Genomic DNA, 13,307 nt, shown 5'->3' on the forward strand with positions numbered 1-13,307 from the left:
CTGGGTGAGTGTGTCAGACCAGGACCTGGGAGATCCGGGTTCAAATCCCCACTCAGCCATGAAGCTCACTGAGTGACCTTGGGGCAGTCGCCATCTCTTAGCATGACCCGCCTCACAGGGTTGTCGTGAGGATAAAATGAGGAGGAGGAGAACCATGAACACCACCTTGAGATCCTTGGGAGATAACGGTGGTATATAAATGTAATACAGTGGTACCTCGGGTTAAGAACTTAATTCGTCCTGGAGGTCCGTTCTTAACCTGAGGTACCACTTTAGCTAATGGGGCCTCCTGCTGCTGCCTCGCTGCTGGAGCACGATCCCTGTTCTCATCCTGAAGCAAAGTTCTTAACCCGAGGTATTATTTCTGGGTTAGCAGAGTCTGTAACCTGAAGCGTCTGTAACCTGAGGTACCACTGTAATAAATAAACAAGGATTCATCTGGTCACAACCTTTTACACTGCTTTGCCAATTTGGCCTGGAGCCAAGATTGAGGGATGCAGAAACATAATATATAATTATTGTTATTATTATTATTTGAATTTGAATTCTGCTACTGGAGGAGACTCTTGAGAGTCCCATGGACTGCAAGAAGATCAAACCTATCCATTCTGAAGGAAATCAGCCCTGAGTGCTCACTGGAAGGACAGATCCTGAAGCTGAGGCTCCAAGACTTTGGCCACCTCATGAGAAGAGAAGACTCCCTGGGAAAGACCCTGATGTTGGGAAAGATGGAGGGCACAAGGAGAAGGGGACGACAGAGGATGAGATGGTGGGACAGTGTTCTCGAAGCTACCAGCATGAGTTTGACCAAACTGCGGGAGGCAGTGGAAGACAGGAGTGCCTGGCATGCTCTGGTCCAGGAGGTCACGAAGAGTCGGACACGACTAAACGACTAAACAACATTATTATTATTATTATTATTATTATTATTATTATGAAGAAGAAGAAGAAGAAGAAGCCATTCGGGCTATTAGGTTAGATATGCAAGGTTTTGGTATGCCCACATTTATTCTGACTCCTGAGCAAGAGCTACACAGAGGTGACAAATGCTATTATCAGACAAAGACGATTCAGTCCTTGGACTGGGCACTGTGTCCCCTTAGGGAACCAACCCGGTTATTGAGAACCTGGTTCTCCATTCAGATCTTCTCAGTAATCTAATTAGCCTTCCTTTTCCCAATTAAACACTTCCTCCCAGGAAGTACCTTATTAGATGCTGCGTGATCAAGACGCTCAGCCACTTTACAACTAATTAATTATACCTGCTGTGCCCCTCAGAACCTCTTGCTGTGACCTTCCTACACCGAGTTTGGTCCAAAATAATCCCACAGTGGCATTTCCTATCTACACCATTAAGCTGGCCGCAAGGAGGTGCTGTCAATCAGCTGTTCATCGACACCTGGAAAGCCCGGCCACTTCCCCAAGCCCTGCCAATGACCAACTGATCGTCAGCGCTTGCAAAGCACAGTGCGATTAGATTTCAAACTGCACAGGTCACCTGACTTCACTGTAATGTCATGTGACTGGCAGGTGAACAGCCCTAACCAGCTTTCAAAGCTGGCCCTTGGGAGTGGGAGGGGAGGTAAGGATCTAAGTCCACTGGCTGAATCTCATTCCTCCTAGGAAGTGGGATTCACAGGTAGACTGCCTCTAGGGCTGGAGGTTCGAAAAAGCCATCACGCGCCAGTAGCCATTAATCAACCTCCCCTCCTTGTACCATATTATACAAGATAATAAGGTCATTCATTATATATACTTATTCCAAACAGCAATAATTGTCCCCATAACAGCATGACTCAGCTGAAGTTTATTGCTTTTAAAATTGGCCTATAAAGAAACATTACACTCGTTTAATTCCCACTGGTTTCGACAAGGAAAGTTAAGCGTGCACTTCAGCCCTTAACTCAAAGGGATGTAAAAGGGCTTAATTTCATCCTGATCTTGCTTCATATATTTAAGCCTCCTCTTGGAGCACAGATCTGTTGCCCAAAGGCTTTTCTGGGAAACAAGCAAGGGTGTGGAGGCAGAATAATATTCAGCAAAAGAAAACAGGCCACAGGAAGCTCTGGGTCGGGACAGCAACTTGACCAACAGCGCCTCCTGCTGACGAGAGAGTTGTATGACGCCTGAACCATCATCTGCAATAGGTTGGTCAGATTAGGCCCCAGTGACCCATTGGGGAAGGTCACAGGCAGAGGTCATTTCTCTACCTTGCAATATGGACATCTGGGATCCATGTTTATTTTATTTTTTAGTCTGAGTTTCCTAGCCTGCTTTCTAAAAAGACGCTATTCCAAAAGCTGCGACCAAACGCACATCAAAACAGTAATCAGTTAAATATAATTTCAAACCACAGAGTCACAAAGGCCCTTTAGTCCAACGCCCTGCAATGCAGGAATCTTTTGCCCCAAGATAGGTCTCGAACCCCAAACCCTGAGATTAAGAGTCTCATGCTTTACCGACTAGGCTACCAAGCCATTTAAAAACACAGGAGGCTAATCTTTTTTTAATCCCAGGGGCCACAATGACCCTCGAACAAACTTTGGGGGGGCGCAAGTCAGGGGTGTCCCCCCACATTCCACACACCCTCTCCCCCCCCCACTTCCTCAGCAGATCTGTGCCTATTTCCTAAACAAAGGAGGTTATTGCCCCGTCCCCAATTTTGCATTGGGTACCGCATTTTTCGCTCTATAACACGCACCCGACCATAACACGCACGTAGTTTTTAGAGGAGGAAAACAAGAAAAAAAATATTCTAAATGAAACAGTGGGTGTATGATTTTTGTGGTTCATGCTGTGGCCACAGACATGTGATCTGACAGTGAGTTTGGAGTAGCCCAATGCAAAAATCCTGAGGATCCATGTGGATCCATGCTTTGTAACCACGTTTTAAGTGGGGAGGGAAGGAAAAGCACTCAAGGGACAAGGAGCACGTGTGGGGTGTGTGGAGAAGGATGCTGCTAATAATGAAGAAGAGGGGTATAAGGGGAGACGGCTCCTCTCCTCTCCCACTTTGCTCCTTTAAAGCGAGCAGGTTCTGCTTCTCTCCCTCCTCCCCGGCTTAGAGAGCTGAAAAGCTTTGCTGCTGTTTAGCGAGCTGAGTGGGGAGGAGAGAGGGACACAGAGCACAGTTGCTTTAAAGCAGCCAACCAGACAGGAGCCGCTTACACCTGTGTAAGCGAGCCACGGAGGAGGGAAGGAAGGGGAACCATGGATCCTCTGCTCACGACTGCAGCAGATCCCCCCTGCCACCCGTAGGCATTCCCTCCATAACACGCACAGACATTTCCCCTTACTTTCTAGGAGGAAAAAAGTGAGTGTTATGGTGCAAAAAATACGGTAATTGGCATCTGCCTCGGGGGCTGGGCAGGGCAGAGAGGTTTAAACACCCCAGAACGGTTGTCTACTTCATTTATTGGTTTTATTTATATTTTTGCCCCCACCCCGCCATATTTGAGAGGCATTATTTCGCTGGCTAGCAGCCACTCACCGATATCTTGGTGAAGATGGAAAGCAGGAGAGACAGGGATGAGAGGTATATCCGAATTCTCTCCCCGCCAAAACGCTTCTGGAGGTATTCTGGCATGGTGACAATCTGATCGGAGGAAGGGAAAGGAAGGGAAAGAATCAGACGCCAGTGTTATAATTTGGGGTGGGAGAAAGTCCATCTCCGTTCAGATTTTAACGTGAGCCTAGCCTAATTTACACTTTGCATGCAAACCAAAACACAGCATAATTTGCGCTGCTCTGAATTTTGTGCTGCTCTTCCCCAGCCAAATAACGTCTACAAAAAATACATCTTAGCGAAAAGTGTGGATAAGAATGCCTATATTAGGGGGGGCAGATGTTGGGTAAAGGAATACATTTTTCTTATCTCTGGAAATGTCATTTGATATTAGGCCTAAGAAAAAAGCCTCTGGCTTTTTGGCAAACGAAATCTTGAATACTTTTTTCAGCTCCTCGTATACTTTGTTCCAAAATTTCCTTACAATTTTACATCCCCACCATGTGTGATAAAAGGTTCCCACCTCCTTCTTACATCTCCAGCATAAGTTTGACTGCTTTATGTAAATCTCAGCCAATTTTTCCAGAGTGAGGTACCAGCAGTAAAATAATGTTCTCTTTTATCGTATAACAGGCTGTGAAATTGATATCCACCTTCCACAACCTTTCCCAATTTTACACTTGGGTTGTATGACCAAAAAGGAATTTGTACTAAAACACAGGTGAATTTTCATGGTGACAAACTGTTGCAGAAATGTGGAAAACCTGCCTCACTGGGGAGTCGCACCATTTATTATCTGACAGTCCCAGGGCAGGTTACGGCAACGTAAAACACAGCATTAGAATCATGTTAAAATAAATTGTGGTGGCTTTTCACCCAGGAGCCTTGCAAGATATTTATTATTATTATTATTTGAATTGCCAAGTACAGTGGTGCCTCGCAAGACGAAAAGAATCCGTTCCGCGAGTCTCTTCGTCTTGCGGTTTTTTGTCTTGCGAAGCAAGCCCATGAGCGGCTTAGCGGATTAGCGCTATTAGCGGCTTAGCGGGTTTAGCGGATCAGCTGATTAGCGGCTTAGCGGATCAGCTGATAAGCGGTTTAGCGGATCAGCTGATAAGCGGCTTAGCGGATCAGCTGATTAGCGGCTTAGCGGATCAGCTGTTAAGTGGCTTAGCGGATCAGCTGATAAGCGGCTTAGCGGATCAGCTGGTAAGCGGCTTAGCGGCTTGGGGAAAAGGGGGGGAGGAAAAAACCCCGCAGGAACTCGCAAGACATTTTCGTCTTGCAAAGCAAGCCCATAGGAAATTCGTTTTGCGAAGCACCTCCAAAACGGAAAACCCTTTCGTCTAGCGGGTTTTCCGTCTTGCGAGGCGTTCGTTTTGCGGGGCACCACTGTACAGAGAAGGGCGTGAGCCTCAGCCACCTGGGTCAGTTTCACTGAATCAGTACGGGAGAGGTCGTAAAAAGCAGCTGTTGGCGGTGCAGGAAGGCCACACACCAAAGGACAGGACCAAACCCGGTTCCCAACTTACCTCTGAAGAGATGTAGACGGGAACAAACACCCAGGCCAACGCCAGAAGGACAAAGGTGGCCTGGAAAGAGATATAAAAACACTTAAGGGTGGCCCTGCACATTGGTGCATATGTGGAAAAGAAAAGGGATTTGTGCTTCGGATATAAGCACTAGCTGAAATTTCCAAAGTGGTTCAACCATCCAGTTGTTCCTTTTATCTCTTGACTCCCTACTTAGAATCATAGAATCATAGAATCATAGAGTTGGAAGAGACCACAAGGGCCATCGAGTCCAACCCCCTGCCAAGCAGGAAACACCATCAGAGCACTCCTGACATATGGTTGTCAAGCCTCTGCTTAAAGACCTCCAAAGTAGGAGACTCCACCACACTCCTTGGCAGCAAATTCCACTGTCGAACAGCTCTTACTGTCAGGAAGTTCTTCCTAATGTTTAGGTGGAATCTTCTTTCTTGTAGTTTGGATCCATTGCTCCGTGTCCGCTTCTCTGGAGCAGCAGAAAACAACCTTTCTCCCTCCTCTATGTGACATCCTTTTATATATTTGAACATGGCTATCATATCACCCCTTAACCTCCTCTTCTCCAGGCTAAACATGCCCAGCTCCCTTAGCCGTTCCTCATAAGGCATCGTTTCCAGGCCTTTGACCATTTTGGTTGCTCTCCTCTGGACACTTTAGCATTCCAATCCCCTATAATGAGAAAAACATCCTTCTTTGGTATCATTTCTAGAAGGTGTTGTAAGTCTCCATAGAATTGGTCAATTTCAGTTTCTTCATCTCCGGTAGTATATTAATAGTGAAACACAATTAAGAAGTATATTAATAGTGAAATAATTATTAAGCTCTAACTGTATGTAGGTTTTATTTTATTTGCTTTTTATCTTATATTTTGGAATTGTACATCCAGGGTTTTCTTCCCTTGAAATTTTTTTGGGGGCTCCCAAGAGAGTGCAGCCCTAAGCTATAGCTTGTTTAGCTTATACGTAAATCAGGCACTACTCACGTTCCATTCGAAGCCGGCCACTGCTACCCCTCCTGCAGCTGCTGTGCCAGCCAGTCCAATGAAAAGGCTCGATCCTTCGCTGCTGGCAAAGAGCGAGGCGCCGATCTGCAGGCCAAAAGCAGCCAATATTATATTATTATTATTATTATTATTATTATTATTATTATTATTATTATTATGTTGTTGTTGTTGTTGTTGTTGTTGTTGTTGTTGTTGTTGTTGTTGTTGTTGTTATACCAAACAAATTGCAAAACCCCTAAGCGAATTACAAAAAAATAACAATAAAGCATTAAAATTATCAGTTGGAAAGAGTTAAAAATCAGGTATTTAAACGTATCTCCCAAAGCAGCAGTAGCTAAAATGAAAACTCGTGTAACTTCTCGATAGGCTTCTGAAACAAAAATGTTTTCAGTGGGTGCCGGAAAGAAGGAGGACAGAGAAGAGTTTGGACTGAGCGCGGGGCCGTCTTTAGCATATGCGCCACCAGGGTGCAAAGATCTGCCCAGCGCCTACAAATTTAGTTAATTTCGCGTGCACAGCGCCGTTGAGAATGACAAGCACCGTTGTTGAGTCTGACAAGCATTGCCATTGTGAATGACAAGCACCACCACTGGCGCAGCACGTCTTTGGTAAATGAGTGCGCAAAGTCGATAGTCCTTTAGTGAAACAATAGGAATACATTTCGGTAATACCTAGGTATATATGTATTTTGTTTTTCTAGCTTGATCAAAATCATTTATTATTTCATAACAGGTAGATAGTTAAGAGCTTAGGCAGCTTCAGCAGCAGGCAGCAGGCACCCCCCCATAATTTGCACCCCCAGGTAAAGATGGCTGTGACTGAGCAGGCACACAGGTCACCTGGTCCATTCATTTATTGTACAGTGGTACCTCGGGTTACATACGCTTCAGGTTACATACGCTTCAGGTTACAGACTCCGCTAACCCAGAAATTGTACCTCGGGTTAAGAACTTTGCTTCAGGATGAGAAGAGAAATTGTGCGGCAGCAGCGGGAGGCCCCATTAGCTAAAGTGGTGCTTCAGGTTAAGAACAGTTTCAGGTTAAGAACAGATCTCCGGAACGATTTAAGTACGTAACCAGAGGTATCACTGTATTTATATACCACTTTTTTCCCTCCAAGGATCTCTCAGTTGGTAAAGCATTACACTCTTCATCTCAGGGTTGTGGGTTCGATTCCCACGTTGGGCAAAAGATTCCTGCATCGCAGGTTGGTATGTACAACCCTTGTGGTCCCTTCCAACTCTTCCCGTTCTCATTTAATCCCCCACAACAACTTTGTGAGGTAGGTTAGGCCGAGAGGCAGGGACTGGCCCACGGCTGAGTGGGGATTTGAACCCTGGTCTCTCAGGTCCCAGTCCGACACTCCAACTAACAACTGCATGGTATTGGCATGGGTGGCGCTGTGGCCTAAACCACCGAGCCTCTTGGGCTTGCCGATCGGAAGGTTGGCGGTTTGAATCCCCACGACAGGGTGAGCTCCCGTTGTTCGGTCCCTGCTCCTGCCAACCTAGCAGTTCAAAAGCACATCAAAGTGCAAGTAGATAAATAGGTACCACTCTGGCGGGAAGGTAAACGGCGTTTCCATGTGCTGCTCTGGTTATCCAGAAGCGGCTGGGTCATGCTGGCCACATGACCCGGAAGCTGTCTGCAGACAAACACCGGCTCCCTCAGCCTATAGAGCAAGATGAGCGCTGCAACCCCAGAGTCATCCGCGACTGGACCTAACGGTCAGGGGTACCTTTAACTTTACCTAGTTGGCTTGTACCCAGCGGTAGTCCTACTCTGAGTAGACCCACTGAAATTAAGGCACATGAGTCACTTGGAGCTATTATTTCCAATGGGTCTGCTTTGCACGAAAGTGACTTTCTAAACATACATCTAGAAATATAAATCAGCATGTGCAAATTTTGTGCAGATCTGCATGTTCTTGTGCCCTGTTGGTTTTTTTGGGGGGAAGTGGGGACAACACTTGCTCTTTTTCCAACAATGCAACTTGCTCTTTTTCCAACAATGTAACCGCCCTCTGTGAGGCTTGGATGAAACCTTGTGGAGCCCCAAAATCAAACAGGCAGTTGCATCTACTTACCGGCCACCAGGCTATGTTCCTCCCAGCCAGGAAGTATCCACTTAATGTGTTTCTGTTTGCCCTGCAGGAAGACTGGACAGGCAAAAAGACGACTAAGCAGGGGATGAGTGACAGACAAACTGTGCCTAGAGCGTGGAAACCGGACAGAGATTTCCTCCTGCCCCACAATATAGCCCCCAAGAATCAGAAAGACCACCTCCTTCCCTATAGAGTCTCCTGGGTCTTTAGATCGGCAGAGGGCACCATCTTCGTATTTCCACCACCCTGAGAGGTCGGGTAGGGGGTGGCCGGGTACAGGGCCTTCTCTGTGGCAGCCCCTAAATTGTGGAAATCCCTCCCCACAGAGGCATGCCTGGCTCCTTCCCTATATGGTTCGCATCATACGCTGAAGATATGCCTCTTTTCCCTGGCCTTTCAGTTGGGATGCATATTTTTCAGACCCACCCTCTTTTGAACATAGGAAGCAGCCCCACTCCTAGCTGGAACATTGGCCCATCTAACTCTATATTGTTTACACTGACCGGCAGCAGCTCTCCGGGAATTCAGATTGGGCGGGGGGGGGGTGCATTCCCAGCCCTAGATGCCATGGGTTGAAGCTGGAACTCTTTGCAAGCTGCAGCTGGTTCCTAAAAAGTTGTGTTTTAAATTGCTTTGACCTACCCTGGGACCTTTGAGTGCAGGCAATAAACAAAATTCTGATTCAGAAAGATGATAATAATTATTCCAGGCAGACATTTTCAAGACAGACACTAAAGGAGGGTGCAAAGCAGATGTGCGGCCAGCTGAGGGGGCTTAGAGGGTCGGATTTAGCCACCTAGGCCTGGGGCTCAAAACCTCAGCAAAAGATTGTTGGAATCTGTTGCAAACAACACCCAGCTAGATGGACCGATGTTCTGGCTCCGTGCAAAGCAGATTCTTATTTAATTTCACCCTTTATTCAAAACCATGAGGACTAGAATCTTACTTTATTTTTAGAAGCAGGATGGGTAATAATAACCATAATAATATTCCCTCTAATTTCTGACATTCAGGCGTGAGCGCTCAGTCAAAATGGCACCAGTTACGTGCAACAGGGAGATTATCAGCAGGTTCGGCAGAGCATTTAGATTTGCAGAAATGCAAATAAATTCTGGTGGCGGGGGACCTAGGGGGTGTGGGGAGAGAAAACATCCCAATACGGGCAGCAGAATCCAAACTGCTTCTTTTAAGAAGCTGGCATCCCCCCCCCCCCCGAATGCTCAGTCCCATTGGTCAACTGAAGCCGTCGCATAGTCAATCGGGCCGTTAAACCGATTAAGGATTTGCCCACCTTACCCATATCCCCACTGCCAAATTCAAAAGGAAATACGCCACGACGACGATCACATCAGTAACGCTGAAGTGGGGCGAAGGAGTGGGCATTTCAGCCGGAGGAAAGTCTTCTGCGGACATCGTGCCTGGACCCAGCAACAAAGAGGGAGAGGCCAGCTGCTTTCAAGAGTCAAGGAATTGATCATTAAACAGCCTGGGGGTAGGCCGTTTGTGATTCGAGAAGCAGTACATGTGGGTGAGCTGTCTTGGCCTTAGGGCAGAGTCTGCCCCCTTTCTCAGCGGATACGATTGAACTGAGGGTTAATCAGAGCTACGGGGGTGGGTGGGCTGCTAAATTTGAATGCTGGCTGGCATTTTTGTTCCGACGAAGCTGCGTGGACGTTGCAAAAAAACCCAAACCATTGGGCATGGCTCAGGACACAAGCCCCACCTTCGACCCCCATGATTGAGGGGCCCCAGGGTTGCACGACCTGCTCACACTCGGGTGTTTTAGGATCGTTCTTCAAAATGCTAAGGTGCGCCCTTCTGAACCATGTGCCGCTGTAGAACTGAAAAAAACATCTCCGATCCCTCCTAAGGCCACAGCCACAGACAAACCCTGCCAACGCAAAACAGTGGCGCTTTCTCGGTTATGTTGGGATGATGGGAAACACTGGAGGGGTCAGGGGTCTCCTTCACATAAATCCAACGTGAAACCAACAGGACTATTCAGCTAAAGGTATTTGACCCATCCATGACTGTCCAGGGATGGGTGGATCTTGTCGTTTTCAGTTTCCTGTGTGAGTGCCTGGAGGCGGTTGGAGGATGGATGGCGGCTAACAGATTGAGTTTGAATCCTGACAAGACAGAAGTACTGTTTTGGGGGGACAGGAAGCAGGTGGGTGTGGGGGATTCCCTGATCTTGAATGGGGTAACTGTGCCCCTGAAGGACCAGGTGTGCAGCCTGGGAGTCACTGTGGACTCACAGCTGTCCATCGAGGCGCAGGTTAACTCTGTGTCCAGGGCAGCTGTCTACCAGCTCCATCTGGTACGCAGGCTGAGAACCTACCTGCCTGCGGACTGTCTCGCCAGAGTGGTGCATACTCTAGTTATTTCACGCTTGGACTGCTGTAACGCGCTCTACGTGGGGCTACCTTTGAAGGTGACCCGGAAACTGCAATTAATCCAGAATGCGGCAGCTAGACTGGTGACTGGGAGTGGTCGCCGGGACCACATAACACCGGTTCTGAGAGATCTGCATTGGCTCCCAGTACGTTTCCGAGCACGATTCAAAGTGTTGGTGCTGACCTTTAAAGCCCTAAACGGCCTCGGTCGTGTATACCTGAAGGAGCATCTCCACCCCCATCGTTCAGCCCGGACACTGAGATCCAGTGCCGAGGGCCTTCTGGCGGTTCCCTCATTGCGAGAAGTGAGGTTACAGGGAACCAGGCAGAGGGCCTTCTCGGTAGTGGCGCCCGCCCTGTGGAATGCCCTCCTATCAGATGTCAAAGAGATAAACAATTACCTGACATTCAGAAGACATCTTAAGGCAGCCCTGTTCAGGGACGTTTTTAATATGTAACGCTGTACTGTTTTTAACACTTGATTGGGAGCTGTCCAGAGTGGCTGGGGAAACTCAGCCAGATGGGTGGGGTATAAATAATAAATTATTATTATTATTATTATTATTATTATTATTTTCTCATTTTTCCAGTCTTAAGCTCAGTCTTAAGCACATCTGCGACTTCCTCATGAAACTCATCAACGTTCTAGGTCAAATTTCTCCTACTATGCATTGTGGCATGCAATTTCCCCCGATGCACACAAAGCAACTTCCCATAATATATAGAATTTTTGTAGGATACATTCACTAATGTGTGAATGTAAGCACATTTTGGCTGGTGAACTGCGCTGCAAAATTCAGAGAAGGTCGAATGTTGAAGGATAGCTGTTTCAGTTCCTTCATCGTTTTTAGAAAAGGTGAATTTGATGGGTTTTGCCTTTAAATGCTAACTGACTTGAGTTTCTCTCCATCCTACCCCCACCCTCACTCCACAGGTCCTTGGGCTTGGCAGAACTTGCACCTTGACATTTTTGTGCAATTCTCCCTTCAAATGTCTGTCCCCTCACAGGCCAACTTGTCCACCCTTCCTCCTAAACATTGACACTCTTTTGTTAATGTGTCAGCCTTTTCGTTAGCTAGCGGCATTGTTTAATGAGCGGCTTCCGTTAAAGCCTAACCCAGGAACGCGGTTCCTGAAGCCTGTTCTGCATTCAACACAGGGGAAGCTAAAGAGATATCAAATTCCAACCTGACACTCTTGAGCTGTGGATTTTGCATGTCAATGTTGCTCATGTGTGAGCTGGTTTAAGGAGGTTTGTTTCTGCAGAGTGCCCAGTTGAACAGCATATTAGGAGGTGTGGGAATGGAAGTTTGCAAGCAAAGCTAAAAGATTCCAGAAGGGTGAGATGAAGCCCACCGCTGCCCTTTTGCAAGGTGGGGAAAGCCTTGCAAAAACGTCGAAACAAGCTATTTTTTTGGAGAGGGGGAGACTGAAGGAGCGCAGGAAGCTGCTGGCACGCACACACTCACCACCCGGAATATTGTTCCGCTGACAAAAAGAGCACAACCGCCGAACAAATATTTCCTAAGAAGCTCACACAAAAACAAAGTCATTTATTCTTCTCATTGCAGAAAATAAATACCAGTGCATACTCCATATGCTTTTCCTATAAAAGCACTTCTACAAAAAATGTCACTGAACTGCGTACAACAGTACAACTTTTTTTTTTCTTTTTTGGCTTGTCAGATGCGAACTTTATACAGTAGCTTTTTTAATATATTAAAAAAAGAGAGATAAAAGAATCGTATGTACTTAACCCTTCAAAGCACTTGCAAGCAAGCTGATTCGGGGAGGAAAGGAATGTGAACACGTAGGAACCGTGACCCTTTTCTCCGAGTATGTGTGTGTGTGTGTATGTGTGCGCGTGCAAGCACATCTGTACCCTTAGAGCTCCATTTCCCAGGAAGTTCTCCTGCGTGAACCTCATTGAAATGACCAGGGGAGGCAGGAGACGGAGCATGCTGTTGCTCCAGCCCACGACTGCCATTTCCGTGTCCTCTGACTCCCACAGGGCGCAAGGCTACAGTTTTCGCTTACAGACAAACAAGGATAACCTGTTCTATGGGAACAGGCCCTGCGGGTCTCTCGCCAGGAGAATCCCACGCCTGGGGAGTCACTGCCCAGGGGGATAGGGCTTCTCTTTCAAAACAATGCGGTTGGGCCCCCTAGTCACCCAAACCCTCAAGAGACGCAGGGTGCTATCCTGCACAGGCCCCCAATGCATTTCAAGGAGGCTCAAGAACTTCTCAAAAAGGACCGTGTCCTTAACCAACGGTGCAGCTAAACGTAACAGACTAGATTTTTGTTCTTTTTTTCCCCCAATAAAAGTCTTTTTGCAAAAAAGAAGAAAAAAGTTCTGGAAATTTCATCTACTAAATTTAAATTATGGGGGAAGCAACTAAACAAAGTGGGTTCCATTGAAGGACAAAGTTTAAGCCACGATGCTTCACAGCTCGGTTTTCTGTGTAGATGTCCAGTTTGGCCCCTGAAAATATTTTTCTTCTTCTTCTCCTCCTCCTCCTCCTCCAAGCCTTCCGAGGTAGCAGTCAGTCATCCAGGCCTATATTCCTGAAAAGGTACGACATGGACTCCCCGTTGTGGATTCTGCGGATGGCCTCCGAAAGGATCATGCTGATGTCCACAGTCTTAATTTTGGGGCACTGGAGCTTTTGGATCTCGTGAGGGATTGTGTTGGTGACCACAACCTGGGAAGAGAGGCAAAGAAAGTGAGGGGGGAGGTTGGAAATTA

The 13,307-nt window shown here is 47.0% G+C and overlaps 2 protein-coding genes across 2 annotated transcripts in view; both read right to left on the reverse strand.

Annotated features, from left to right (window-relative positions):
- The window catches only part of SLC5A10 (solute carrier family 5 member 10), a 514,359-nt gene extending 504,032 nt beyond the window's left edge, over positions 1-10,327 (reverse strand). The window contains exons 1-5 of the mRNA XM_082199751.1: positions 9,459-10,327; positions 8,145-8,216; positions 6,038-6,142; positions 5,038-5,097; positions 3,491-3,595 (exon numbers count right to left, since the gene is read on the reverse strand). Coding sequence (XP_082055877.1) covers positions 3,491-3,595; positions 5,038-5,097; positions 6,038-6,142; positions 8,145-8,216; positions 9,459-9,575 — 459 coding nt within the window. The 5' untranslated portion in view covers positions 9,576-10,327. The remainder of the gene's footprint in view (positions 1-3,490; positions 3,596-5,037; positions 5,098-6,037; positions 6,143-8,144; positions 8,217-9,458) is intronic.
- A 1,764-nt stretch (positions 10,328-12,091) lies between these two features.
- The window catches only part of PRPSAP2 (phosphoribosyl pyrophosphate synthetase associated protein 2), a 35,634-nt gene continuing 34,418 nt past the window's right edge, over positions 12,092-13,307 (reverse strand). The window contains exon 11 of the mRNA XM_082199869.1: positions 12,092-13,263. Coding sequence (XP_082055995.1) covers positions 13,105-13,263 — 159 coding nt within the window. The 3' untranslated portion in view covers positions 12,092-13,104. The remainder of the gene's footprint in view (positions 13,264-13,307) is intronic.

This window comes from Podarcis vaucheri (assembly GCF_965113315.1).
Source record: "Podarcis vaucheri genome assembly, chromosome: 14".
Taxonomy (NCBI): domain Eukaryota; kingdom Metazoa; phylum Chordata; class Lepidosauria; order Squamata; family Lacertidae; genus Podarcis; species Podarcis vaucheri.